Here is a 27,558-nt window from a genome sequence, read left to right on the forward strand (position 1 = left end):
TGCAGCAGGTGGTCAGTGGTTTGCTCTTCTCCACACTCACATGTCGAGGATTCCACTTTGTAGCCCCATTTCTTAAGATTGGCTCTGCATCTCGTGGTGCCAGAGCGCAGTCTGTTCAGCGCCTTCCAAGTCGCCCAGTCTTCTGAGTGCCCAGGAGGAAGTCTCTCATCTGGTATCACCCATGGATTGAGGTGCTGGGTTTGGGCCTGCCACTTTTGGACTCTCGCTTGCTGGGGTGTTCCAGCGAGTGTCTCTGTAGATCTTGATTTAAGTCGTTGACGTGCTGGCTGATACCCAAACAGGGGATGAGCTGGAGATGTCTCTGCCTTGGTCCTTTCACTATTGGCTGCTACTTCCCGGCAGATGTCAGGTGGTGCAATACCGGCTAAGCAGTGTAATTTCTCCAGTGGTGTAGGGCGCAGACACCCTGTGATAATGCGGCATGTCTCATTAAGAGCCACATCTACTGTTTTAGTGTGGTGAGATGTGTTCCACACTGGGCATGCATACTCAGCAGCAGAGTAGCATAGCGCAAGGGCAGATGTCTTCACTGTGTCTGGTTGTGATCCCCAGGTTGTGCCAGTCAGCTTTCGTATGATGTTGTTTCTAGCGCCCACTTTTTGTTTGATGTTCAGGCAGTGCTTCTTGTAGGTCAGAGCACGATCCAGAGTGACTCCCAGGTATTTGGGTGTGTTGCAATGCTCGGCTACGACTCTGGAAACCAGGGTCTGAATCCGTGCTAGACTGGGTGCCTCACAGGAAGGCAAAGGTAAACACTGGAAAGGCCTGAAGGGACTGCTTTCCCTTGCAAGAAGGAGGTTTTTCCCATCCAACAGAGGGCGCAGTTGAAAGAATCCCATTCGTCACCCACAGAATCAATACTTTACAATCTTCCGGATTGGACCAGCGCGTCACGGCGTTGCTTAGCAACGCCACCTCCCGCCCTTTCCTCGGGATTGGCCGGGAGCTTCCCATTGGCTCTCGCGTGGCTTTGTGTTGGTCGCTGCTTCCAAGATGGCGGATCGCCTCACTCAGCTGCAAGACGCCGTCAATTCGGTGAGTTGACGAGGAGGATGCATGCATGCATGCATGGGCCATTGGTCTTCCCCCTTCTCTGGAAAGTTGGAGTTGTATTTATTTTTATTGGAAGGAGAGAAAAAAAGGCAATTTGCTCTAGGGATGGCTTCTACTAAATAAATCCCTGAGTAGAAATGGCCACTCTCTCGCCCTTTTCTTAGTTCTTACTCTCCTTCAGACCACATTTTGTCAAGCTGTTATTCCATCTCAACTGCTATGGCAGCACTGTATGACATTCTTGGATAGGCAGTGTTGAAGAACTTAGACGTTTTCACCAGAAAGCCTTTGGGTCTCACTGAACTTCAAAACTCTGGGGTTCCACAGGATGTTGCCATGGCAGCTGAAGTGGAGTGAGAGCGCCGTAGCCAGGTAGAGTGACAGGGCCCACAATGAGTTTAGCAAAATACTTACACCATGTCACAAAATTTGAGAATTTTTCTGTTCCTAGTTTGAAAGTGATATTTCTTGTTTAATTGTGCGGTACTTTGAAAGCAGTTGCTCTACTCCAGAAATTTTGTTTTTGTGGCTGACACAAATGATGGCCCCTTCTACACTACCATGTAAAATTTATTTATTTATTATTCGAACTTATATGCCGCCACTCCCCTGGGGCTCAGAGCGGCTTACAAGAATAGGCTAAAATCGAACACAATTTTAAAACAATTTAAAACAATTTAAAAACAGCAATATCAAACATTAAAAGCCTGTCAAAACAGGTATGTCTTACATGCCCTGCGGAAAGCTGGTAAGTCCCGCAAGGCACGGACTTCAGGTGGCAGAGTATTCCAGAGTGATGGTGCCACTGCTGTGAAGGCTCTGTGTCTGGTTGCTGTTAGACGCAAGGTCTTGACACTGGGGACTTCCAATAGATCTTGGTCCTCAGAACAGAGGGATCTCTGGGGTTGGTAGGGGGTGAGGCAGTCCCTCAGGTACATTGGCCCTAGACCATGCAAGGCCTTAAAGGTGAGTACCATCACTTTGAAAGTGATCAGGTGCTCAATTGGTAACCAATGCAGCTGCAGTAAGATTGGTGTTGTGTGGCATCTCATCGGAATTCCCGCAAAAAGCCGAGCAGCTGCATTTTGTACCAACTCGAGCTTCCGGATCATCGACAGAGGAAGGCCAATGTAGAGGGCGTTACAGTAGTCCAATCTTGAGATGACTGTAGCCTGGATCACCATAGCTAGGTCATCCCTAGACAGGTAGGGACAGCCATCTAGCCTGCCGCAGATGAAAAAAGGCAGTTCTGCTAACAGCAGAGACCTGGGCCTCCATGGTCAGCAGAGGGTCCAAAAGGACTCCCAGATTACTTGCTTTGAACAGGATTATATAGCAGTGTAGACTCGGGTCCCTTTCACACAGCTGAATAAAATTCAGATTATTTGCTTTAAACTGGAATATATGGCAGTGTGGACTCAGGCAACCCAGTTCAAAGCAAATATTGTGTGATTTTCTGCCTTCATAGTCTGGGTTTTATGGCTGCATGGAAGGGCCCTCAGGCTCCTTCTAAACTGACGTTTAATCCAGTTCAAATCAAATAATGTGAATTATCTGATTTTATAATCTGGATTATATGGCAGTGTAGAAGCAGCCTAAATTAAATTGATTCAGGTCCCATCTACATAATAATAATAATTATCGTTATGATTGTGTTTATTTATATCCAACCCCTTCTCCAAACAGGACTCGGGGCGGCTTGCAAAAAAGAAAACAGTACAAAAACCAAAGCAAAAATAAAACATAATTCATAAACTGCAATATCAAAAACCTAACAAAAAATAAAATGCAATACAAAAGCCAAGGCAAAAAAAAAACAATACATAAACAGCAGTCTCAAAACCTAACAGATTATCTGCTTCAAACTGAATTACAGTGTTCCCTCACTTATCGCGGGTGTTCCGTTTCAGGGCCAGCCACGATAAGTGAAAATCTGCCCACTCAGCGACAGCCGCCTCCTCCTCACCACTTCCGCTGCTCCCGGCCTCTGATGCTCCTTGGGCACCGTTGATGGCATTGCCAGGCTGGTCTGAGGCCTCAGCCCAGCCCGGCAGTGCCATCAACGGAGCCCAAGGGGCTTCCAAGGCCGGGAGCAGCAGAGGCGGTGAGGAGGAGGCCGCCACCAATGATACTTACAAACTTGATGTAACAAATTGTTCAACTGTATGTGTGTATTCATGATATTTTCCTCCCCCTCCATTTGATAACCTGTTCATCATATCCTCTCCAACAAAGTAGTAGGATATTTGTATTATTTTGGGGGTGTTTAACTGAAATTGAGTGCTTTTTAAAACTTTGTATACATTTTCTGGACACTGTGTAGATATTATCACAAAACCATGGGGTACCAAACCTTTCAAACACTGTGTCTAGTTCAAGTTCCCCTAATAGTAGACCATTATAAGAAACATTGCATTCGAACTGCATTCGAAGACTGATAGATAGTTTTTTCAACCATCAAGAACTTTTAAACCAATATATATATTAATCAAGGAACTCCACTAAAACAAGCCTATAACCTCCCAATTCTCTTTTTTTATCCATATTAGAAAAATCTTGATGCTTAATAAAGGGGCATATAGGAGAAGGCTATGATGATAGCTTTTCAATCCAGTATTTGCATACAAAAAAAGCCTACAACTTTACTTCCGCATGATTGTACATCTGCATTTGTTGTGATGTACTAACGAGTAAGTAATTCTATTTGATTGCTTACAGCTTGCAGATCAGTTTTGTAATGCTATTGGAGTACTTCAGCAGTGTGCCCCACCAGCATCGTTCAGCAGTATACAAACTGCAATAAACAAAGATCAACCTACTAATCCTACAGAAGGCAAGTGAACCTTATTGTTGAATTTGAGAGGAATGGTATAAATCTAGGAGCCAAATGATTAGTAAATGTTTCAAATGAAATGTGCATCTGGATTTATATTCTGTTGTTATATTTATGAGATTTCCTAGGACAACCTGGATCACATATGCCTTAACTGTTGTAGTAGAGCCTGTTAGTAACACTGCAAGTCTGAAATATCAGCCTAAAGTCATCTAATGGGATTGAGCAGGGATTCAAACCCTTGTCTCCAGAGTACTCTTAACATTTAAACCGCTACACTATGCTGACTCTCAAAATATACGTTCAGTTTGATAAAAATTATTTTCCTATGGATTTCAAGAATACTATTATGTCTCCTCTATTTATTTATTTATTTATTATTTATTTACTTTACTTGTATACCGCAGTTTCTCAGCCTAACCGGCGACTCAACACAGTTTACAACAAGGGTAAAATCAGTCACAATATACAGTTTAAAACACAAAAGCACAATATACAGTATTACACAACAATAACAACACAATGCTTCTCATCACTAGAGTCATGATCCAAATTCGTCATCCATATTTCCATTCCTGTAATCGTCACATTCATTGCACTGATTAACCAAATGCCTGTTCGAACATCCAAGTTTTTAATCTTCTTCAGAACACCATTAGCGAGGGGGCTGATCTTACCTCCATGGGAAGGGTGTTCCACAGCCGAGGTGCCACCACAGAAAAGGCCCTGTCTCTCGTCCCCGCCAGCCGCACCTGTGAAGCAGGCGGGATAGAGAGCAGGGCCTCCCCAGAAGATCTGAGGGTCCTGGCGGGCTGATAGGCAGAGATACGTTCGGATAGGTAACTTGGGCCAGAACCGTTTAGGGCTTTAAAGGCCAACGCCAGCACTTTGAATTGAGCCCGGTAGCAGATCGGCAGCCAGTGGAGCTGGCGCAGCAGAGGAGTGGTATGCTCCCTGCGCTCCGCTCCTGTTAGTATCATGGCTGCCGAACGTTGGACTAGTTGGAGCTTCCGAGCCCACGTAGAGAGCGTTGCAGTAGTCTAAACGGGATGTAACCAGAGCGTGGACTACCGTGGCCAAGTCCTCTAGGTAGTGAAGTTACTGTTACATTAGCCATCAAGTTATTGTAAAATTAAATCATTGTGAAATTAACAGTAGAACTTAGGAGTAATTATAGATAAAGCTAATTAAGGTTTTCAGGATTGTATTTCTCAGCATTTGAAATTTTCCTTAGTCTTAATGATTGATCAACATATACTATGCATGCTTCCCCCACCCCCCAAACAGCAGCTTATAATTATTGTTGGATATTATTAATGAAATATACAGGCCAAACAGCTACAAATTTGTCTCAAATTAGTTCTTCAAATTTAGTCGCTTTCATTCAGTTGTTGGTACCATTAGAAATCTTATGTCAGACCTCTATGGAGATGGAATGATCAAAGTGGCATAAGGTATGTTTTATTTTTGCAGAATATGCCCAACTCTTTGCTGCACTGATTGCAAGAACTGCTAAGGATATTGATGTTTTAATAGATTCCTTGCCCAGTGAAGAATCAACAGCCACATTACAGGTAGGATTATAATAATCATTTTGTTTTATGTATTGTCATCTTCCACCTAGAAGTAAAAACAATTTAGATGTTTCAGAATAACTGTGAAGCATTTTTAAAAAGGGTTTTCTGGCAGCTTACCAAAACCTTACAATTAGCATGATGTTTTATTAATTTCATTGTTACCCAAAGCAGTATTGTGTGTCTAGGTAGATAGCTGAAATGGAAGGGGTCATGAAAGATTAAATTATAAAAGTGACTGGCACAGAGAAGTCCACAGCAGCTGCAATCTGAATAATATATTTTTATATTAACTATGTCTTTGAAAACATCTTGAAAGTGGCATCTTGAATGTGTAATTGTGTTGGAGTTTTCCTGGGAGCAACTCCCATTGAGCAGAATTTTGCTCTACATAGCTATTTGTATTAAAAGCCACTATGGTTTATATTTTTGTTGTTGTTATTAAGGCAGTGTCATACATGAAGTAAGTATTTGACTAGCTTTTCAGAACATGCTATTGAAGAACATAACTCCTTGAAGAAAAAATATATTCCTGATGGCATTTATTCTGGTTGAATTTCTTATTTTTGTTTAACAATAAAAAAGCATTTAAATATTTAAAGTGGTATTTATTTCTTTAAATCTGCTCTGCCTTTTCACAAAATGTCAAGGAATATCTTAAAAACATCAAAAGAACAGAGCCATTATAATGTTAAAATGCAGAAACCAAAAGCAAAATTCAACAGCCATCACCAGTATTTGCCAAAACAAAGCAGTCTAGCTGAAATTTAAGAACAGAACACACGAGAGAGTCATCAGAATGAATCCCTGTATAAATAAACAGCTAAAATCTCTAAGGCTGCCCTCTGCCCAATAAGTTTCAAAGATGAAACAAAAGTTGATTTAGGTAATCTGTAGCATCCAGGACTTGGAGCTGAGAGGCCTAGAATCTTGCCAAATGATAGAAACTGATGACTAGCCTAATTGCTGCTATTTTGCTAAAGCACCTAAACTACATCTCTTAAATCTATTCCAGTTGTAAATATTTGGAAATACATCAAAATAATTCAGCTTGTTACTGAAATAGGCAATAACACACAGCATTGCAACATGTTAAGGCATTCAATTTTCTTAAGCAATTTCAGTATAGCTCTTTTTTTCTTTCAAGTGTATATTCATTTTAGGTTCAGAAAAATCCTGGTAACATTTTTGTTCTGTTCAATGACTAGGCAGCAAGCCTGTATCGCTTGGAGGAAGAGAACCATGAGGCAGCCGCACGTCTTGAAGAGGTAGTTTATCGTGGGGATATGCTATTGGAAAAAATTCAGACTGCGTTAGCTGACATTGCTCAATCACAGCTGAAGACAAGAAGTGGCACTCATAGTCAAACAATTCAAGACTAACAGCAGCAAGTAGCCAAGCCCTGAAACAAAATGTGAACCTTTGCGAAATGGAGGCAAGGGATTGGGTGGACAAAGAAACCCAAACCGTGCATCACTGAAGACCCTGAAAGATTTCTGCTGCCATGTTTAAGAGAGAAACTATACTAAGAAGTGTCCTCCTTTCATATCGTACTGTACTGGAGTGAGAAGCAATTACAAATTAAACAGTTCTGGAATTTTATTTTGCAGTTATTTTTGTTAAGACCAAGCTCTGAATTTCACTACTTTTTCAGTAGGTCAGAATTTCTCACCCGGCAGTTTTGTAGAGTCACAATAAAATGCTTCAGGTAAGGAATTGTGTTTGTGGTTGATGTATGTGGTATCTTTATAGCAGAAGAACTTTGGAAATTCGGTCTTTTTGAGGTTAAGACAATCTGAGCAAATAAAACTGGTTTGCTATATATCTTGTCTTTACCTTAAGAACTATTTTTCCCCAAAATCCCACAAATGTGCATTTGAATAACATGCATTGGCAGAACAAGAAAAGAAAAAGAAGCAGAGCATTCGACAATTAAAATTTACAGTTTGAGAGGCTTAGAAGATCACGAAGGTCTTCCAGTGCTGAGATAGTTGCAAACTAAGAACTAAGCAGAGGGTGTTGTATAAAAAAAATGTGTTTGAATGCAGATCCACCCAAGTCAAAGCATTTGTACCCATTTTGGGGAACATCTTTTAAACTCAATACAAAGAATAGAATTGTATTCAGCCATGTAATTTTATATGAAGTGTTTTCCAATTTATACATTTCTGTGTCCTGTACAAATATATAGGCATTTGGAATACTGTTTTCCCAAACTGCATTACAACAAAGAAATTATAGGTTTTGATGTCTAACTCCACTCTACTTTATGATCAGGTTTAGAAAGGGCAAATTTTGAAAGCTCAAATTGAAATGCATTTCTCACCAATCATCCTTTCCACCTGTACTTTATGTGAATTTTCTGTTTGACAGTGGAAAAGTTCTAGAAAAGACAGTAGAAAAGTTCTAGAAACTTTGAATGTTCTATTTAACAGTAGAAAAGTTCTAGAAAACACAGAAAAGTTCTAGAAAAGTTCTAGAAAATGTGAAAGGACTTTCACCATTGGCCTCTCATCAACTCATAATACCATATTTACTCAAATCTGATGCACACCCCTTTGGACTAAACTATATCACCAAAATTTAGGTTCATTAGATTTGATGGAGCTGCTTTTCTGCTTCTGAAAGTGAGGCCTGACAAAGGGCTGCCTTATCTCTTAGGGTGGCTGAGCAATTTAGGAAGCATCATCCCAGGTAGCACACCTTTTTCGGCGGCCAAGGCAGGAAAGACGCGCAAGGGAAAAGGGAAAGGTGCGCGCCTTTCTCTCCTCCCATGCCCTGTGTGCGCCTTTACCACTGCTGCCGAGGAAGACGCAGCGGCGGTAAAGGCGCGCACAGGGCATGGGAGGAGAGAAAGGCGCGCACCTTTCCCTTCTCCCTCGCACATCTTTCCTGCCTCCGCCGCCGAAAAAGGTGCGCGTGCGGCAAGAGAGGAAGGGGAGTGGCGTGCACTTGCCCCTTCCCCCTCACCCCATGCGCGGCTTTCCTGCGTCCTCCCGCCGCTGCCCCCTCCACCGTGGCCGCACATGGGACAAGGAAGAAGGTACGTGCGCGGCAAGAGTGGAAAGAGAGCGGTGAACACTTTCCCCTCGCCCCATGCGCGGCTTTTCTGCTTCCTCCCGCCGCTGCCACCTCCACCGCGGCTGCGCATGGGACCAGGAAGAAGGAGAGCAAGCCTGTGAAAAAGCCTGCCACAGGGGCTTCCTTCTCCTCTGCTGCCGCCGAGGAAAGCTCGTGCTCCGCGAGGGGGGGAGGGAATGACAGAAAGACTGGGTGGTCATCTGTCAAACGGACCAGTAGCAGCTGCATTTTTCACCCTCAGCTTATACTCGAGTCAATAAGATTTCCCAGTTTTTTGTGGTAAAATCAGGTGCCTCGGCTTATATTCGGGTCAGCTTATATTCGAGTATATATGGTAAGTGACATATAAGTGACAAGTAATTTGCAATTAGGAATGGACGCAGTGCTCCCTTTTTAGTTATGGGAATGATGAATATAGTTCTGAGAGTGGGGAAAACAAAGAGGCTCATATACTTCCACATGTTAAATCTAACTTTAGCTAAATCAAGTGAACAAAGGAAATGTAAGCTGTAATCTTTATACAAGTTGGAAGTTTGGTCTTTCTGAAGTGTGGGTTAAGTCAATCCAAACAAATGAAGTGTGGATTGGCTTAAATCTTGTCTTAGCATTTAGTAGAATAACCTTTTTTTTTCTTTTCAAAATGCAGTAAATGTCATGAGAAACAAAAGCTGTGTTGTAGGGACAAACAAGCCCCAAAGATTAAAAAAATAGCACCAACACATTAAACAATTAAGATTTACTATATAAAAGGCCTGGGGAATTACAAAGGTCTTTATCTAATGCTGAGAATGTTACAAAATGTGTGTTCTCTACATGTTAATTCAGATTTATTGTGCCACAAAAATGCAGTTTCTGTAACAGGTTGTAGTCCTTATTTTCAGGTGAATGAAGTCTTCAACTGCTTGAGCCTTTAAAAGAACTGCTTGAAGAAACCTTGCTGTCCCTTTTAGTCGTCAGTGGCTATGACAAACTCCTTCTCATTCTGGGATTGAAAAACAAAAAATAAAGGGAAATAACAGGTCAGCATATTATTTATTATTATTTATTAACTTTATTTGTACCCCGCTACCATCTCCCCAAGGGACTCGGTGCGACTTACATGAGGCCGAGCCCAAGCACAGCAATAAAAGCAATAAAACATCAATACAAGCAATTAAAAAACATAGACAAAAATACACAACATTATAAAAAAAAACCTTCCTCATCTTGGAAACATTTAACTTAATGACCTTTCACACTAAAGTTATGACCTGCTTACATAAGAATAAAATCTGAAGAATTGGGCATTGGTTTGACATCTATTATTTAGCAGATTTTAATATCCTGTCTGTAGAAACTAAATTGCACTATTAATTTAGCTACAAACAAGAAATTGTTTTACTATTTTGTGTGTTTTCTAATGTGTCATAAAATGTGCTCCCCTGCTAGAGATCACTTAGTTATACTCAGGGCCTTCCACACGGCCATATAAACCAGAATATCAAGGCAGATAATCTAAAATATCTGCTTTGAACTGGATTATCTGAGTCACACTGTCAAATAATCCAATCCAATGTGGATTTTATACATCTGTGTGGAAGGGGCCTCAGATTCTCATTTTCCCACATATAAATCCATTCTGTTCTAGCTTTTCATTGGTTTGCAGCATTTTGGTTTACATAATTCACCTTTTATTTTCCTAAAGATACACATTTTTCAAACAACATTTTGTAGACATTGTCAAAGGCTTTCATGGCCGGAATCACTGGGTGGTTGTAGGTTTTTTCGGGCTATATGGCCATGGTCTAGAGGCATTCTCTCCTGACGTTTCACCTGCATCTATGGCAAGCATCCTCAGAGATAGTGAGGTGACAGTTTTGTAGACATTTTGTAGACAGTTTTTCAACTGTGCCCATATTTAAAGAAAGCTTTTCAACTGAATAAAGTAAATGCTTAGAACTGTATCCAAAGCTGCCATTTAATTTGCATTAATTCCCAATGTGCACATTTTGGGTGTACCCTATGTGCACCTGGAATACCATTTTTCCCAAACTGCATTAAAAGCATTACAGGTTTTATGTCTAACTCCACTCTACTTCATGATCAGGTTTAGAAAATACAAATTTTGGAAGCTCAAATTGAAAAATTGTTTAATGTATTTATTACCAATCATTCTTTCCACCTGTGTATTGTGTGGATTTTCTCTGACAGTTAAAAAAAAGTTAAAGAACAAAGACAGTTGGGGTGTGTGCATCATTCCCTGGAAGGGGGAAAATAACCTATTTTATTTTACTGTGGTGACAGGAAGCTGATTTTATCCCACTGGACTAATAATCTACAGAGCCATTGTTTGGCACCTTCAGAATATTCTTCACTTTGAGATTGCACCTTGTTCGGTTATCTTCACAAGCTAGCTTGGCACAGCTACTCATTTTAAAGTGGTAGAGCAGTGCTTTATTGCTGAAATCAGATCTTTTTCTTATTCATAATCATTAATTTTTGCATGAGGGTAGCTCAAAATATAATGCTCCACAGTTTGATCAAAATACGAGGGGTATTTTTTAGGTAAGGTGCGTTTTGTTGTAGACACTAGTAATTAGCACGCATACTGCATGTGTGGTTCGCTCAGTGATACGGTTTTTGTCAGCAAGGAACCTGCCTGCTGCAGAAATTCATCGACAGGTTTGTGAAGTGTACGGTGATACTGTTATAAGTGAAAGCAAAGTGCGCAAGTGGGTACGACAATTCAAAGATGGCCGTGACAACGTCCATGATGAGGACCGCTCCAGTCGCTCTTCTTTGATTACAGACTATTTGGTGGCTTCAGTTGAAGCGAGTGAACCTCACATGTGGAGGGTGAGTTGATAGTCTTAAACATTTTTAAAGCACAGAACAGAACCATACAGGTTAGCTACAGAGCGGAAACTGAGCACAGTTGTTCCCGAGGCATGCCAGTACACGATGGACACGCTCGTTGCGGTATGCGCGCGAACTACTAGTGTCTACAACAAAACGGACCTTACTTAAAAAATACCTCTCATATATTTTTCTGACAAAATTAGTGCTACTTCTTTTATGTGTACTATTTCATCATCATATTTAATTACTTATCACCCTCCATTTTTCTACATAGTCTCCCTCAACTTGTCCAACCTTACACCAGCATGGAACAAGTACATGTTCCTCACTGGTACCATGCCTACCCTGTACAATGCATAGCCACTTCCTCTCAACTGTGGGGGAATAGGTTCATTCTCCCACACGTGGTGGGATTGTAGAAACATTCAGAACTATTATAGTAAAATAAAAAATGTAATGGAAGAAATAATAGGGAAAGAATTAATGTGAGATAATGGCAGATTCATGTATCTCACAATAAAGGCAATGGAAGATAACAATTGGACAGAAACCCTAAAATATATAACAGCCGCAATACAGGCCATGCTAGCCCGAGAATGGAGAGACAATACAAGATGGGATTTAGAAACTTTGGTCTTATCTATCGGAATATATAATCAATGAGTTCATCACAGATGTTTACGGATGTTCACAACACATTTGTTTTCATGAACCAAGAAATCAGTTACAGCTCATTACTTGTAAAGATAGTTTGCAACAGCCACCATTTTCACAGTTCATTACAATTCCCCAGTCTATTGGAAAGACTCTGTAGCCATGGGAGAAACATCAGATTTCAAACATTCAAAAGTACACTTTTCTATCTTTGTTAGTGGCTGACTTTGGCTGTTTAAAGATAACACTCACCAGTTTGCCCACTCATTGATTTCAGCTAGCCATCTTTTGATCTGTCTCACAAAACCAGGATCCACATTAAAGTTGAATCTCTCTGCCTTAAAGAATTAGTACAAGGTAAGGCACTGCATCACAACATGTCTTATTCAGAACTTCTCCTGCTTTCCCCCGCTTTCCCCCTGCCCATCTGATGAGGTCCCGAACCAGCATAACCAATAGTGTTGGCTCATGGGAATTGCAGTCCAGTTACATTTAGCATAAAAAGCCAGAAGAGGGGGAAAATGTGGCAGCACTTTTAAAACTGATTTGTTTTTATTTTAGCACAGTCTCCCTCCTTTTATGATGCCAGACACTTAATGTGGCTAATTCTTTGAAAGTTATTTCTAGGGAGCAGTATCTGCCAGGTATACCCTCCTCCCGCTTCCACCACAGTCACAAACAGAAATGGTGGTGATTAGGGAGAGGGGCTTTTTGGTGGTGCCCCCCTAACTTCAGAACACCCTCCCTAGGGAGATTAGGCAAACCCCCACACTGTCCTTTCACAGAGATTTGAAAACTTGGATATTCCAGCAAGCATTTGAGAACCTGTAGTTCCTATTTATAAATGCCCACTCCATAGGTCAGCGGTTCTCAACCTGGGGGTTGTGACCCCCAGGGGGGTCGCCTGGCCATTTCAGAGGAGTCTCAAGGCCGCCTCCGTTGGCCTCACCCCAAGGGCGCAGCCAGACGAGGGCTCCTGCCTTGCTCTCTCGCCATCCAGTGAGGGCGCGGGGCCGGCAAAGAGTCCTCAGCATGAGGCCTGGCCTCGCGCAAAGCCCGCCTCGCCTGCCTCACTCTCGCCATCCGGTGAGGGCACGGGGCAGGCAAAGGGTCCTCTGCATGAGGCCTGGCCTCGCGCGAAACCTGCCTCACCTGCCTCACTCTCTCACCATCCGGCGAGGGCGCTGGGCAGGTGAAGGGTCCTCCTCTTGAGGCCTGACCTCACGCAAAGCCCGCCTCGCCTGCCTCACTCTCGCCATCCGGTGAGGGCATGGGGCAGGCGAAGGGTCCTCTGCAAGAGGCCTGGCCTCGCGCGAAGCCTGCCTCACTCTCTCACCATCCGGCGAGGGCGGGGGACAGGCGAAGGGTCCTCCTCTTGAGGCCTGGCCTCACGCAAAGCCCGCCTCACCTGCCTCACTCTCTCACCATCCGGCGAGGGCGCGGGGCAGGCGAAGGGTCCTCCGTGCAAGGCCTGGCCTAGCACAAAGCCTGCCTCGTCTGCCTCGCTCTCTCTCTGTCGATTCCTCCCAAACCCCTCCAGTATTTTTTGTTTGACATGGGATTTCTGTGTGGAGGTCTCAGTGGTCTGTGGAAGTCAGTGCTGAATCAGTTGAAGGTACTGCAAATCCCATCATCTGTTTTCCATACTCCCCCAAACATTTTTTTCTGATTAATCATGATGCTTTAATTATGTTGAATTTGTCACAATGAATACACATCCTTCATATCAGATATTTACATTACAACTTGTAACAGTAGCAAAATTACAGTAATAAAGGAGCAACAAAAATAATTTTATGGTTGAAGGTCACCGCAACATGAGGAACCATATTTAGGGGTCCCGGTGTTAGAAAGGTTGAGAAACACTGCCCTAGGTTGCCCGATAGTACTCTGTTTTGCACTCCATCCACTTCCCCAGCCTTATAGTACACTGTTTGCACTATCCCTTGCCCAGCCCTTCTTAGCTTGGACATGCTTATATTAGCAATATTGGTCACTGTCTGATGGAACTCCATTGCAATTAGTTTCATACCGTTATTTTTAGGGTGTTTTTATCTGGGTAGTTGTATTTTATGATGCTTTTATTTTAATGTGTTTTGTTTTGTGGATTGTTTTTGCTTGTATGTTTTGTGGACATTCTGTCCCATATGTAAGTTGCCCGAGTCCCTTCGGGGAGATGGTGGTGGGGTATAAGAATAAAGTTATTATATTATTATTATTTCCCCACCTGTGATGGAATACCTTTAGGATTTCAAAACGTTTTGAGTATATTCTCAGAAATTTGTATCTACGCTCTGATATTTTCTGATATTTTCCTCACATGTTCCCTGTCTCAGGAATAAGCCTGAGACATCAGTGGCTTGCTGAAGGTCATATAACATGTATGATCTTTGTAATAGAAAGGTCTTTCGTCTGATTCAATGGGACTCATCTTATGTTTATGTCTGCTCATATTGTGGCCAGACAGATACCTACAAAAGCCCAAAACAGGCTCTGTGTTCTACAGTAGTCTACCATTTGTATTTCCAAACAACTGGGATTCAGAAATGTAGCATCTCCAATTCTGGAAGTAAGCTATAGTAGCTATGACTGGTGTATGTTTGAGCCATGGATATCCAAGCTGACAAATCCTAGGTGTTTAGAAGTGAGTTCATAAAATACAATTGGATTTGATACCACATATGTGGTTAGGATAGCACCATGAGAAAGATTAGTAATTTAAGTTCTAGGAAATTTCCCATCGTAATTTATCATTAAGTCTGAATGAGGCCTAAACACAAAATAAGATGCAAGGTAGACATACCTGCCTTGATATAGCAACATTGTATCTCATCAATGTGACGAAGTGTTCACAGTTGGCTCTCCCAGGATCATACTTTATGACTTTGCCCACCATGTGCTCAGCTCTTTTTACCACATGTTCTGGAGGCAATGGAGAATGGACTTTATCATATTTGTTGTTTACTGCAAAGGTCAATACCGGTGAGACATCCTTCACTTTTGCTTTTCGTACTTTAAACCTCAGTGGAAAAACATTAACAGCTGTAAATACAAAGTGTGAGATGTTTGGTTTATGAAAGGATTAGTAAACACATTCTTCTTGTCAACTGATACACAGCCATATGAACAAATGAAAATAATTTGTTTGGGTAATTTTAAAGAATGGGAGTGTGCCACCTTGACTTTTTAGCTTCAGCAGAGGCTACAACTTACTTCTTCCAATCACCACCAAATTTACCACCGTAGCACCCCCCATAAATAGCAATTTCTGGGTAAAACAAGTTATGTGGGACATTTTCCGAATGAGTCATATCTCTGAGATGCAGTTGGGGAAACAAGCATGAACCTACTGTGATTAATGTTTAAGCTATATATTTGAACTGATGTAGCCTGAATGTTGTCACCTGCAGCATTCAGTGAATGGTCACAATATAGCAATTATAAAATTGAAAATAGAAACTATGTTATTGTTTTTTGAAAGTTTGCTTTAACTCAGTACCAAACTGGCAATCTGATTCCTTCTCTTAACATCTCACACTATTATGCTCCATCCATGTTCAACATCTACACAAATGACCAGCCACTGCCAGAAGGGACAGAGAGTTTCATCTATGCTGATGATCGTACCATCACCGCTCAAGCAGAGAGCTTTGAGATGGTAGAACAGAAGCTCTCCGAAGTTCTAGGTGCTCTTACTGCCTACTACAGGGAAAACCAGCTGATCCCCAACCAATCTAAAACACAGACATGTGTCTTTCACCTTAAGAACAGACAAGCATCCCAAGCTCTGAGGATTACTTGGGAAAGAATCCTACTGGAGCATTGCAGCGCACCCAAATACCTGGGAGTCACTCTGGACCGTGCTCTTACCTACAATAAGCACTGCCTGAATATCAAGCAAAAAGTGGGTGCTAGAAACAATATCATACGAAAGCTGACTGGCACAACCTGGGGATCACAGCCAGACACAGTGAAGACATCTGCCCTTGCGCTGTGCTATTCTGCAGCTGAGTACGCATGCCCAGAGTGGAACACATCTCACCACACTAAAACAGTGGATGTGGCTCTTAATGAGACATGCCGCATTATCACAGGGTGCCTGCGCCCTACACCACTGGAGAAATTACACTGCTTAGTCGGTATCGCACCACCTGACATCCACCGGGAAGTAGCAGCCAATAGTGAAAGGACCAAGGCAGAGACATCTCCAGCTCATCCCCTGTTTCGGTATCAGCCAGCACGTCAACGATTTAAATCTAGAAATAGTTTTCTAAGATCTACAGAGACACTCGCTGGAACACCTCAGCAAGCGAGAGTCCAAAAGTGGCAGCCTCAAACCCAGAACCTCAACCAATGGCTGATACCAAATGAGAGACTCCCCCCTGGGCACACAGAGGACTGGGCGACTTGGAAGGCGCTGAACAGACTGCGCTCTGGCACCACGAGATGCACAGCCAACCTCAAGGAATGGGGCTACATAGTGGAATCCACGACATGTGAGTGTGGAGATGAGCAAACCACTGACCACCTGCTGCAATGTACCCTGAGCCTTGCCACTTGCACAATGGAGGACCTTCTTGCAGCAAAGCCAGAAGCACTCCAAGTGGCCAGCTACTGGTCAAAGGACATTTAATCAACTACCAAACTCACAAATTTTGTATTTTGTCTGTTTGTTTGTTTTGTTCTGTTAGAAATGTAATATAATTGACTGGCTGCCCTGACACGACAAATAAAATACTATTATGCTCATGTTTTTGTGTATTTATATCTACTTTTCTCTCCTCTTCCTCTTCCTCCTCTCATATTACCTGGCAATGCAAAATGAACCACATCTCCATTTCCGACATAGATGCCCCAATGTTGGAATAAAGGCATCTGAAACTGAATCATATCGCCAAGCTTTGGAATATCTTTATTGCGAAAAACATGAACGACATCGTCCTTTATATCATGTATCCCATCCTGTATCCAAAAAGAAAAGAAAAAGAATTATTAATTCAGAGAGAAGATGGCAAAATGGTATTCATCATACTTTAGAGGACTGTTCTCATGAAGACTAAATATGGTTTGGTGGAAGTTTGCCCTGGTTTTCATCAATAAAGGGCTAAGTAACCTCCCAAACAGTGCTGATCCCCTAACATCTGAAATTAAATTGTGTTTTTCTGCTAGTGCTCATCACACATCACACAGCACCAGGATTGTGGCGCAACTGGCTGAGTGTCAGCTGCATTAAGATCACTCGGACCAAAAGGTCATGAGTTTGAATCCAGCCCGGGTTGGAGTGAGTTTCCAACCAATTGTGTAGCCTGTTGTCGACCTTTGCAACCCGAAAGACAGTTGCATCTGTCAAGTAGGAAAATAAGGTACCACCTTAAAGTGTGGGGAAGCTAAATTAACTAATTTATGAGGCCACAAAAAAGACTCCAGCAAGCACTCCAACAACAACAACAAAAAGCATGCGGGGAATGCGGAAGTACTTCATCAGTGTTGCAGATGGACGATGAAAGCGACAGCTCCCCTGGTGGCCAGAAAAAGTTAAATAGCCTCTGTCTATGTCTGTATATGTTGTATGTCAAAATTGGCATTGAATGTTTGCCATATATGTGTACACTGTAATTCGCCCTGAGTCCCCTGCGGGGTGAGAAGGGCAGAATATAAAAGCTGTTAATAAATAGATCTTGAAAGATGTTGCCTCTTCCTCCAGTTTTTCTTTAGAGGTTGAGTTCAGACATTCAAGTACAGGTTCTATTCTGTTCATCTTCCTCCATGGAAGAGAGTCATGCAACTATGTTGATCCATATCAACAACCAGTTCTTGCAGTTTGTACTAAGAGGAAGTCTTTTGTAAAACCAGTCCTTCAAGACCAAGGCACCTCAAAATACTTTCCATTACAAAAGGGAGAAATTACAATATTTTTTTTCTTGTTGGATGTGCGTACCCGGGGAAGGGGAGGGGGTGATTTTTTTTTTAAAAAAAAAACACCTCATTTTATTAAGTAGCAAATTCATAAAAACATAACAACATCAAACAAACTACAATAACAGGTCAAAACAAAAAATTACATTAAAAATTAAAGAAAAGACGAAAAGACAGAAATAAAGAGAAACTATACCTCTTACTTTTCTAGTAGCAAAGTAATTTTTATTTTAAAAAATGTATTTAATTGTGTGAGAGAGATAGTTTTCAAAATCCACAGAAAATATTTTATTTCAACTTCCTCAAAAATATAAGAAATGGCTTCCAGTGTTCTATAAAATGATCTGACGGCCTTCTCAGTGTCTAGATCTAAGGAAGTAATGCTACCCCTCTATTCTGCTTTGGTTAGACCACATCTGGAATATTGTGTCCAATTCTGGGCACCACAATTCAAGAGAGATATTGACAAGCTGGAATGTGTCCAGAGGAGGGCGACTAAAATGATCAAGGGTCTGGAGAACAAGCCCTATGAGGAGCGGCTTAGGGAACTGGGCATGTTTAGCCTGAAGAAGAGAAGGCTGAGAGGAGATATGATAGCCATGTATAAATATGTGAGAGGAAGCCACAGGGAGGAGGGAGCAAGCTTGTTTTCTGCTTCCTTGGAGACTAGGACGCGGAACAATGGCTTCAAACTACAAGAGAGGAGATTCCATCTGAACATTAGGAAGAACTTCCTGACTGTGAGAGCCATTCAGCAGTGGAACTCTCTGCCCCGGAGTGTGGTGGAGGCTCCTTCTTTGGAAGCTTTTAAGCAGAGGCTGGATGGCCATTTGTCAGGGGTGGTTTGAATGCAATATTCCTGCTTCTTGGCAGGGGGTTGGACTGGATGGTCCATGAGGTCTCTTCCAACTCTTTGATTCTATGATTCTATGATTCTATGATTCAGTGGTAGCCTCTCGGCTATGGAACGACATTCTTAGGGTCATTAGATTAGCCCCCTCCCTTTTAACATTCTGAAAAAAAGTCAAGACTTGGCTTTTTGAGCAAGCGTTTGAAAATGCAGGGTAACAGACATAGGAATATGGAACAACTGGATGATGAGATTGGACCATGTTTTAAACAGTGATTTATGTCTCACTGATCTTGTTATGGTTTTATATTATATGTTAATTTTTAAAAATATTTTGAATGTTTTTTTATTGTGTATTATTGATCTTATGGTTTTATATTAAATGTCAATGTTTTTAAATGTTTTAAACATTTTTAATATAACCTTTATTAAATTTCCAGTTTACATTTAAAATAGAGATATGTAGCCGAAGCTACTAAGAAGTGTAAGTGTGAAGTGTGAATAATTGATATGACCCCGAAAAGAAAAAGAAAAACAGTGAGATGTGAGAGAGAATAAAGAGAGAGAGAGAGAGAGAGAGAGAAAAGAGGGGAAAAAACAAAAAACAAAAAAAAAAAAGAAGAAGAAAGAAGTATAGATTTGAAACCTCAAGCCCAGTTTTAAAAAAAGAGAGTAACAGTTAGGTTCTTGTGGGTTTTTTCGGGCTATAGGGCCATGTTCTAGAGGCATTTCTCCTGACGTTTCACCTGCATCTATGGCAAGCATCCTCAGAGGTGGTGAGGTCTGTTGGAAATAGGACAGTGGGTTTATATATCTGTGGAATGGCTGGGGTGGGGCAAGGAGCTCTTCTCTGCTGGAGCTAGGTGTGAATGTTTCAACTGACCACCTTCATTAGCATTTGAAGGCCTGCCTGAGCCTGGGAAAATCCCCTGTTGAGAGGTGTTAAGATGTGCCTGGTTGTTTCCTCTCTGCTGTTTTGCTGTTGTAATTTTAGAGTTTTTTTATACTGGTAGCCAGATTTTTAAAAAACTCTAAAATTACAACAGTATTTAAAAAAAAAACTCTAAAATTACAACAGCAAAACAGCAGAGAGGAAACAACCAGGCACATAGAATCATAGAATCATAGAATCATAGAATCAAAGAGTTGGAAGAGACCTTATGGGCCATCCAGTCCAACCCCCTGCCAAGAAGCAGGAATATTGCATTCAAATCACCCCTGACAGATGGCCATCCAGCCTCTGCTTAAAAGCTTCCAAAGAAGGAGCCTCCACCACACTCCGGGGCAGAGAGTTCCACTGCTGAACGGCTCTCACAGTCAGGAAGTTCTTCCTAATGTTCAGATGGAATCTCCTCTCTTGTAGTTTGAAGCCATTGTTCCACGTCCTAGTCTCCAAGGAAGCAGAAAACAAGCTTGCTCCCTCCTCCCTGTGGCTTCCTCTCACGTATTTATACATGGCTATCATATCTCCTCTCAGCCTTCTCATCTTAACACCTCTCAGCAAGAGAATTTCCCAGGCTCAGGCAGGCCTTCAAATGCTAATGAAAGTGGTCAGTTGAAACATTCACACCTAGCTCCAGCAGGGAAGAGCTCCTTGCCCCACCCCAGCCATTCCACAGATATATAAACCCACTGTCCTATTTCCAACAGACCTCACTACCTCTGAGGATGCTTGCCATAGATGCAGGCAAAACGTCAGGAGAAATGCCTCTAGAACATGGCCCTATAGTCCGAAAAAACCCACAAGAACCTAGTGATTCCAGCCATGAAAGCCTTCGACAATACAGAGTAACAGTTGTTTTCGACTTCCTGGGGTCTTCTAGAGATCTGCTCTACCACCTTTCTCAGTATCTGAGAAAAGTGGTAGAACTGTTTCTGTTAGGAATGCATGAACTAAAAATAGAAAAAAAACTCAGATAAAATACTTTTTCTGATAACAACTGCAGCAAGAATCTGCTACGCCAGGAGATGGAAACAAAAGGAAATACCAGATGAAAATGAGAGACTGACAAAAATATTGGAAATTATGAACATGGACAGACTTACTTTCTTAATGACAAGAAGCAAAGTAATGAACATGAAAGAAACGAATTGGGAAAAAGTGATGGAATACTTTAAGCAAAGGAATAAAAGGATCCTGATCTAATGAAGGAAGAGAAGGAGGGAAGGAAGAGGAAGAGGAAGAAGATGAGGAGAGAAGAGAAAGAAAAAAATGTTGTAAATATTTTTATGGCGTTGTTGGGCATTGTAATTGTTGCCTTGAGTTGCCTGCAGGCTGAGAAGGGCAGTATACAAATATAGTAAATACTTCCTTGAAGGAAGTATGGGAAACAGACTTGGGGTGTGTGTGTGAATAATCATGAATGGGCAAACATATGGAATATGAGAATACTGAAAAATATGTCTATAAGAATTAAAGAAAATGACTACAAAATGTTATGGAGGCGGTATCTAACTTCTATTAGATTAAATCAGATTGATAAAAAATATTCAAATCAGTGCTGGAAATGTTGTCAGGAAATAGGGATATATTTTCATATGTGGTGGTCATGTAACATTATACAAAAATTTTGGGAAAGCATATTCAAAGAAATAAGAGCAATAATAAAAATAGAGACTGAGATTACACCAAAATTAGCATTATTACTTATACATGATAATATAATTCCCGTACAAGAGGAGAAAGAATTGGTTTCTAATTTGATAACAGCAGCTAAACTGTTTATAGCAAAAAAACTGGAAGGAAAAAAAGAAATTCAATTAGAAGAATGGAAGGCAAAAGGAAGAGGGGCCGACCAAGGGCAAGATGGATGGATGGCATCCTTGAAGTGACTGGACTGACCTTGAAGGAGCTGGGGGTGGTGACGGCTGACAGGGAGCTCTGGCGTGGGCTGGTCCATGAGGTCACGAAGAGTCGGAGACGACTGAACGATGAACAACAACAAAAATAGGGAAATTTGGAATATAGCAATTAATGATAAGCTAACTTGCAATATTAAAATTAAAAGGGGAATATGTAAACAAACAGACTTTTGGAAAATATGGGGAAAATTTATCGAGTATGTGTTTAATGAGGGAAAAGGTATAAACCAGCAAGAGAAACAATGATATTTTGGAATAATGAAACAACATGAATTGGTTGATCCTGGTGGAGGGGGCATAAACTAAGGGTAAGGGGAAGAGGGAGAAAATGGTATAATAAAAATTATAAAGAAATACAATATGTATAAGTGGATAAAAGGTGTGTGATAGAGTTATATGTAGCACAAGTTGTAATGGAAAATTAAAAATAATGATAAGAAATATGATTGAAGAAGTTTTTGATGTTTATTTACTGTTAGATTGTATATAATATGATATACTCTTTTGTCTAAGATACTGTAAAAAGAAAGAAGAATGTATGCTTATACATTTTGTTGGACAAATTTATAAATAAAATCTAATATGTGTGTGTGTGTATATATATATATAGAGAGAGAGAGAGAGAGAGCAGTGTTTCTCAACCTGGGGGTCGGGACCCCTGAGGGGGTCATGGGGGGGGGTGTCAAAGGGGTCGCCAAAGACAATCAGAAAACATAGTATTTTCTGGTGGTCATTGAGATTCTGTGTCGGAACTTTGACCCAATTCTATTGTTGGTCGAGTTCAGAATGCTCTTTGATTGTAAGTGAACTATAAATCCCAGTAACTACAACTCCCAAATGTCAAGGTCTATTTTCCCTAGACTCTACCAGTATTCACATTTGGGCATACTGATGTTCATGCCAAGTTTGGTCCAGATCCATCATTGCATGAATCCACAGCGCTCCTCTGGATATGGGTGAACTACAACTCCCAAACTCAAGGTCAATGCCCACCAAACTCTTCCAGTGTCTTCTGTTGGTCATGGCAGTTCTTTGTGCCAAATTCGGTTTAAATCCATCTCTGGTGGAGTTCAGAATGCTTTTTGATTATAGGTGAACTATAAATCCCAGCAACTACAACTCCCAAATTACAAAATCAATCCCCCCCTCCCCAAATCCCACTAGCATTCACATTTGGGCATATTGGTTATTTGTGCTCAATTAAGCCCAGTGAATGAAAATATATCCTGCATATCGGATATTTACATTACGATTAATAACAGTAGTAAAATGACAGGTGTCAAGTAGCAACGAAAACAATATTATGGTTGGGGGTCACCACAACATATGGAACGGCATTTAAGGGGTCACGGCATTAGCAAGGTTGAGAACCACTGATATATATATATAGAGAGAGAGGGCGGGAGGGAGAGTAAATAAATAAATAAATAGTTTCCAAGGAGGACTTCCTATAACTAACACTCTGATACAGTTTATCTACAAGATTCTGTTCCCTCCAAAGGCATCTATATTGCAGTTTACTCAGATATCTAATAAGAAGAAATTGAACAACTGCCACCCATCTTACTCACCACACACTTCTGAAAGTAGTCCTCTGAATTTTTCTTTTGCATCCTTCCAAACTCTGAAGGTTTCCCTGCACAGTAAATTTCATTTGTTATTTTCCTTTACTGACTATGAAACTAAAGGAGGAAATCTGGAAGTCTTGAAAAACAGAACTCAAAGTAGGAATTCTGCTCCAATCTGCCTTGTCCTTTATGTGAAATGCTTGAATGTTAGTAAATGCTTCAAAAAAGTCAATATTCCATTTGTGATAGTCATGCTCCACAGGTAAAACTACTTGATTACAGAGAGGATCGTGTTATACATGCCCGCCAGATCATTTTTTTAAGTTGAGCTTTTCATAATAAAGAAGTGGTTTGCCTAAAATATTTCAAACCTGCCTGAATATACAGGAATTCAAATTCAGATGTTTGATGAGAGTCCCTGTATCTAAATGGCTTACACTGTTCAACGGAGAAAAAGTTGCGGGCCTGAAAATAGTTGTTCTTTTATGATTTTGGGGTGCTGAAAACGAAAATGACATTTAAAAATTTATATTGGCTCTAGTTTTTATGATATAAGCAATCACGTAATCACGTATGGTTGAAAAAATGCATGTTGCGACTTACACTATGGAAGATTCTAGAGTACTCCAGAAAGTTTGATGACGCAGTATTAGTGCCGGGTGCAAAAGCCAGAAAGCCCTATATAAGGCCAAACTTTTGAACGGTGAGAGTCAGTCAGTTGAAGACTGAGGCAGTATCGTTAAACATCATTTTACATTGTTCTTTTTACTGTTGTTATACCTCGCACGTTTGTAAATAAAGCACTATGGAAAAAAGATATCAAGGTAAATGGACTCCGTCAATGCTGTCAGACTACTGCTGGAGCATTGTAAGAGACAATCCTTTCCTTGAATACAAAAGAAAAGTCAAGAGAAGCAAACAGGATATAAACTAAAGTCACGATTAAAGTGACATTTAAACTTTCAGACTTTTCAACTGCATTAGGCCTACTAATATAGTTTCTTGCTGCACAAACATAAACAATAAACTAATTAAATAAATATTTCTCATGTATAAACTATTGGCAATATAATTTGACTAAAATTTAGTAAATATTCACGGTTTATATACATGCAGTAAGGTTAGGCGCATTATCATAATATTAACGAATTACCTATTGTGGAGAAAATTGAAATAGCTGTTACATAAAAACCAGAGCCAATTAACACATTTAATTATTATATTTGAATTCAGCATGTTAAATTTATTAAGAAATGGCACGTTTCATTTCCGCAACTGAGAAAAACTGAAAATTTGTAGAACAGTGTTATAGTTCCTCCACTTTTTAAAATAAAAATATCAGGTTCTTTTCCTTCTCAGTATGATTTTGTGTAAATAATGATAAAAAGACATATGGTCCTTCCAGACAGGTCCTATAGCCCAGGATCTGGTTTTCTGCTTTAAACTGGATTATATGAGTCCACATTGACAGATACTCTGGGATAAACAGAAAAGCTGGGATCGCTCACTCACTCCCAGCTCAAAAAGAGAAAAGATTAATCTAGTTTGAGTTTTTGTTTCCAGTGGACAGCCTGATACTTATGGGCAACTTACCAATGGGTTTGACAAAGAATTGCCCATTTTACCTGCTGCCTCCCAGCTATTGGCATTCACTATCTCTGAACATGAATGTTCCATTAAGCTTACAAAGCTAATAGCTATTGATAGTCGTGTCTTCTTTCATGCATTTCTCCAATCCACTTTTAAAGTCATTTACAACATCACCATATCTTCTGGTGGAAAGTTCCAAAATGTAATAAAAGATTATTTGGAAATATATTTCCTTATACTGTGCTGTGGTTTTAGCTCTGAATATGTTTTTAATCAGCTTTTAAAGATTTCAAGATTTTAATTGTTTATATTTACCGTATATACTCGAGTATAAGCCGACCCGAATATAAGTCGAGGCACCTAATTTTACCACAAAAAACTCAAAAAACGTTTTGACTCGAGTATAAGCCGAGGGTGAGAAATGTAGCTGCTATTGGTAACCAGGCATGTAGCCGGGGAGGGGGGGGGGGCTTGAGGGGCTTAACCCCCCCCCCCCCGAAATTCTCATGGTGGTTCGCGAAAAAGCCTTACTGGTGCATTATTTAAACTGTTATGTTTATTCAGATCATGATCTTATCACCATACTCAATATATCCCATATGCATGGGGGTATTGGGGTAATGATACAAAAGGTTTGCTAGGCTAGACCCTCTTTCACTCAGACTCAGCCCCCCCCCCCGAAACTCAGCCCCCTGAACCCCCCCTGAAAAAAATTCAGCCCCCCCCCCCAATCGAAATCCTGGCTACGGGCCTGCTGGTAACCAACAGGAGGTTAAATGTTTATGAGTATTTACATAAAACTGTAATTTAAGATAAGACTGCCCAACTCTGATTCAACCAATATTCCAACCTCATTCAATGTACATGTGATTCTTACCTATTACCTATAATGATAGAATAAAATAATAAATGTAAAAACATGTAATAAAAATAATAATAGAGTAAATAATGGAAATTTAATAACAATAGTAATAATAATAAAGTAATAACTGTAATAATAACAATAATAGAGTAAAATAATAAATGTCATAAATATAATAATACAGTAAAATAATGTCAATGTAATAATAATAATAATAGAGTAAAATAATAAATGTAATAATACAGTAAAATAATGTCAATGTAATAATAATAATAATAGAGTAAAATAATAAATGTAATAATACAGTAAAATAATGTAAATGTAATAATAATAATAATAATAGAGTAAAATAATAAATGTAATAAAAGTAATAGAGTAAAGTAATGTAAACATAATAATAATAGAGTAAAATAATAAATATAATAAAAATAATACTAACATCAGAGTAAAATAATAAATAACCTTGACTCGAGTATAAGCCGAGAGGAATTTTTTCAGCCTCAAAAAGGGGCTGAAAAACTAGGATTATACTCGAGTATATACAGGAATACCATTGATAGTTTATTTTAATGTTTGCATATTTTAGGTTTTACCATGAGCTGTTTTGAATCTCTTTCGTTGAGAGAGAAAGCAAGATATAAATCAACAATCATAATAATAAAATGAGGTATAAATAAACAAAAACAATACATAAATACATAAATTATCATAATCATCATACTGGACTAGTAATATACTTTAAAGCAGAGTGACATATATATATATATATATATATATATATATATATATATATATAGTACATGAGCATTGTCACCCATCTCTATGGATTAACTGTGACATATCAAACTCTATACATTTCTGATTGATTTTTCTCTCCTGTCAGGACCCTGCCTAGCCCCCTTTCCCTATTTTCAGCTTGGATCTTGACCTCAGTCTGCCTTTATTTACATACCTGTTTTCGGACCCCCGATGTCTGTTACCTTCAAACTCAACTTGTCCCTGATTCTGACTGTATAACCCAGTGATTCTTGTTTTTCTCCTATAGAACCTGATCTACAATTATTTCGAAAACCACGCCTCTTGCCTTGGCCGCCTCGGACTGGCAACTAACAGTGTCATGAGTCCTGCAATCTTTTGTAGCCTGACACTCTTGCCTTTAGGCAAAAATAAATATTATGAAGGCTCTGCTGCTTAGATGTATTGTTTGCCCTGTTTGCCTTCTCCGGTGCTCTGCGGTGCTGCTAATTATATTTTTTGTTAGTTGATATCTTTATTTTTATTATGGTTGCTAGTTCTCTTGAGTGTTGTGTTTGGGACAAAAAGGTGGAATACAGAAGCTGAATGCACAAGATACTTATCAACCTAAATTACAATTCTAAGCCTAAATACAAATATTAGGCCCATCAGACAGAGGGTGGAGTGGTTAGGCCAAAGAGAGCTCCTGCCTTTGCTGTGGAGTTCCCCAGTTTGCTATCCTCTCACCCCTGTTATTTAACATCTATGTCCGGCCACTTGCTGGACTGATGCGGAGCTTTGGCATAGAGTGCTACCAGTATGCAGATGATACCCAGCTACTCTTGCATCTCAAACCTGGGACAACCTCGATTCCTGAGAACTTTAGGCTGTGTTTGGAAGCAGTGATGAGTTGCCTGCGAGCGAGCAAACTAAAAGTGAATCCTGCTAAAACTAAGATACTCTGGCCTGGCCAGCCACCAGAATTAATCCAGTCTCTGCCTGATTTCGATGGGGAAGCTCTGGTTCCGTCTGCCACTGCCTTGGGGTTGTGTTGGACTCATCACTGACGATTGAGGCCCAGATCACTGCCATAAGTAAGCAGGCCTTTTTTCATCTTCGCC

The 27,558-nt window shown here is 40.4% G+C and overlaps 2 protein-coding genes across 2 annotated transcripts; one reads left to right on the forward strand and one right to left on the reverse strand.

Moving 5' to 3' along the window:
* The first annotated feature begins 949 nt into the window (after positions 1-949).
* Positions 950-7,197, forward strand: MED21 (mediator complex subunit 21). Its single transcript, XM_060778238.2, has 4 exons — positions 950-1,056; positions 3,793-3,907; positions 5,381-5,481; positions 6,690-7,197. The coding sequence occupies exons 1-4, from the start codon at positions 1,015-1,017 to the stop codon at positions 6,861-6,863; spliced, it is 432 nt and encodes a 143-aa protein (XP_060634221.1). The 5' UTR covers positions 950-1,014; the 3' UTR covers positions 6,864-7,197.
* Positions 7,198-9,351: 2,154 nt separating this feature from the next.
* On the reverse strand, positions 9,352-26,718 carry LOC132777218 (phospholipase A and acyltransferase 1-like). Its single transcript, XM_067468386.1, has 6 exons — positions 26,655-26,718; positions 23,254-23,318; positions 16,863-17,016; positions 14,858-15,096; positions 12,307-12,392; positions 9,352-9,544 (listed from the first exon to the last, which is right to left on the reverse strand). Coding segments are annotated over exons 2-6 (522 nt in total). The 5' UTR covers positions 23,296-23,318; positions 26,655-26,718; the 3' UTR covers positions 9,352-9,543.
* Between the last annotated feature and the right edge of the window lie 840 nt (positions 26,719-27,558).

The sequence above is a fragment of the Anolis sagrei genome, chromosome 5 (assembly GCF_037176765.1).
Source record: "Anolis sagrei isolate rAnoSag1 chromosome 5, rAnoSag1.mat, whole genome shotgun sequence".
Classification (NCBI taxonomy): Eukaryota; Metazoa; Chordata; class Lepidosauria; order Squamata; family Dactyloidae; genus Anolis; species Anolis sagrei.

Coding starts and splice junctions, on each gene's coding strand:
- MED21 (XM_060778238.2), top strand. CDS start 1,015: ATGGCGGATCGCCTCACTCAGCTGCAAGACGCCGTCAATTCG. Junction 3,908..5,380: donor ACCTACTAATCCTACAGAAG/GCAAGTGAACCT, acceptor TTATTTTTGCAG/AATATGCCCAACTCTTTGCT. Junction 5,482..6,689: donor AATCAACAGCCACATTACAG/GTAGGATTATAA, acceptor TTCAATGACTAG/GCAGCAAGCCTGTATCGCTT.
- LOC132777218 (XM_067468386.1), bottom strand. CDS start 23,295: ATGCAAAAGAAAAATTCAGAGGACTACTTTCAGAAGTGTGTG. Junction 15,097..16,862: donor GGTTCATTTTGCATTGCCAG/GTAATATGAGAG, acceptor TTGTATTTACAG/CTGTTAATGTTTTTCCACTG. Junction 12,393..14,857: donor ATGTTGCTATATCAAGGCAG/GTATGTCTACCT, acceptor TAATTCTTTAAG/GCAGAGAGATTCAACTTTAA.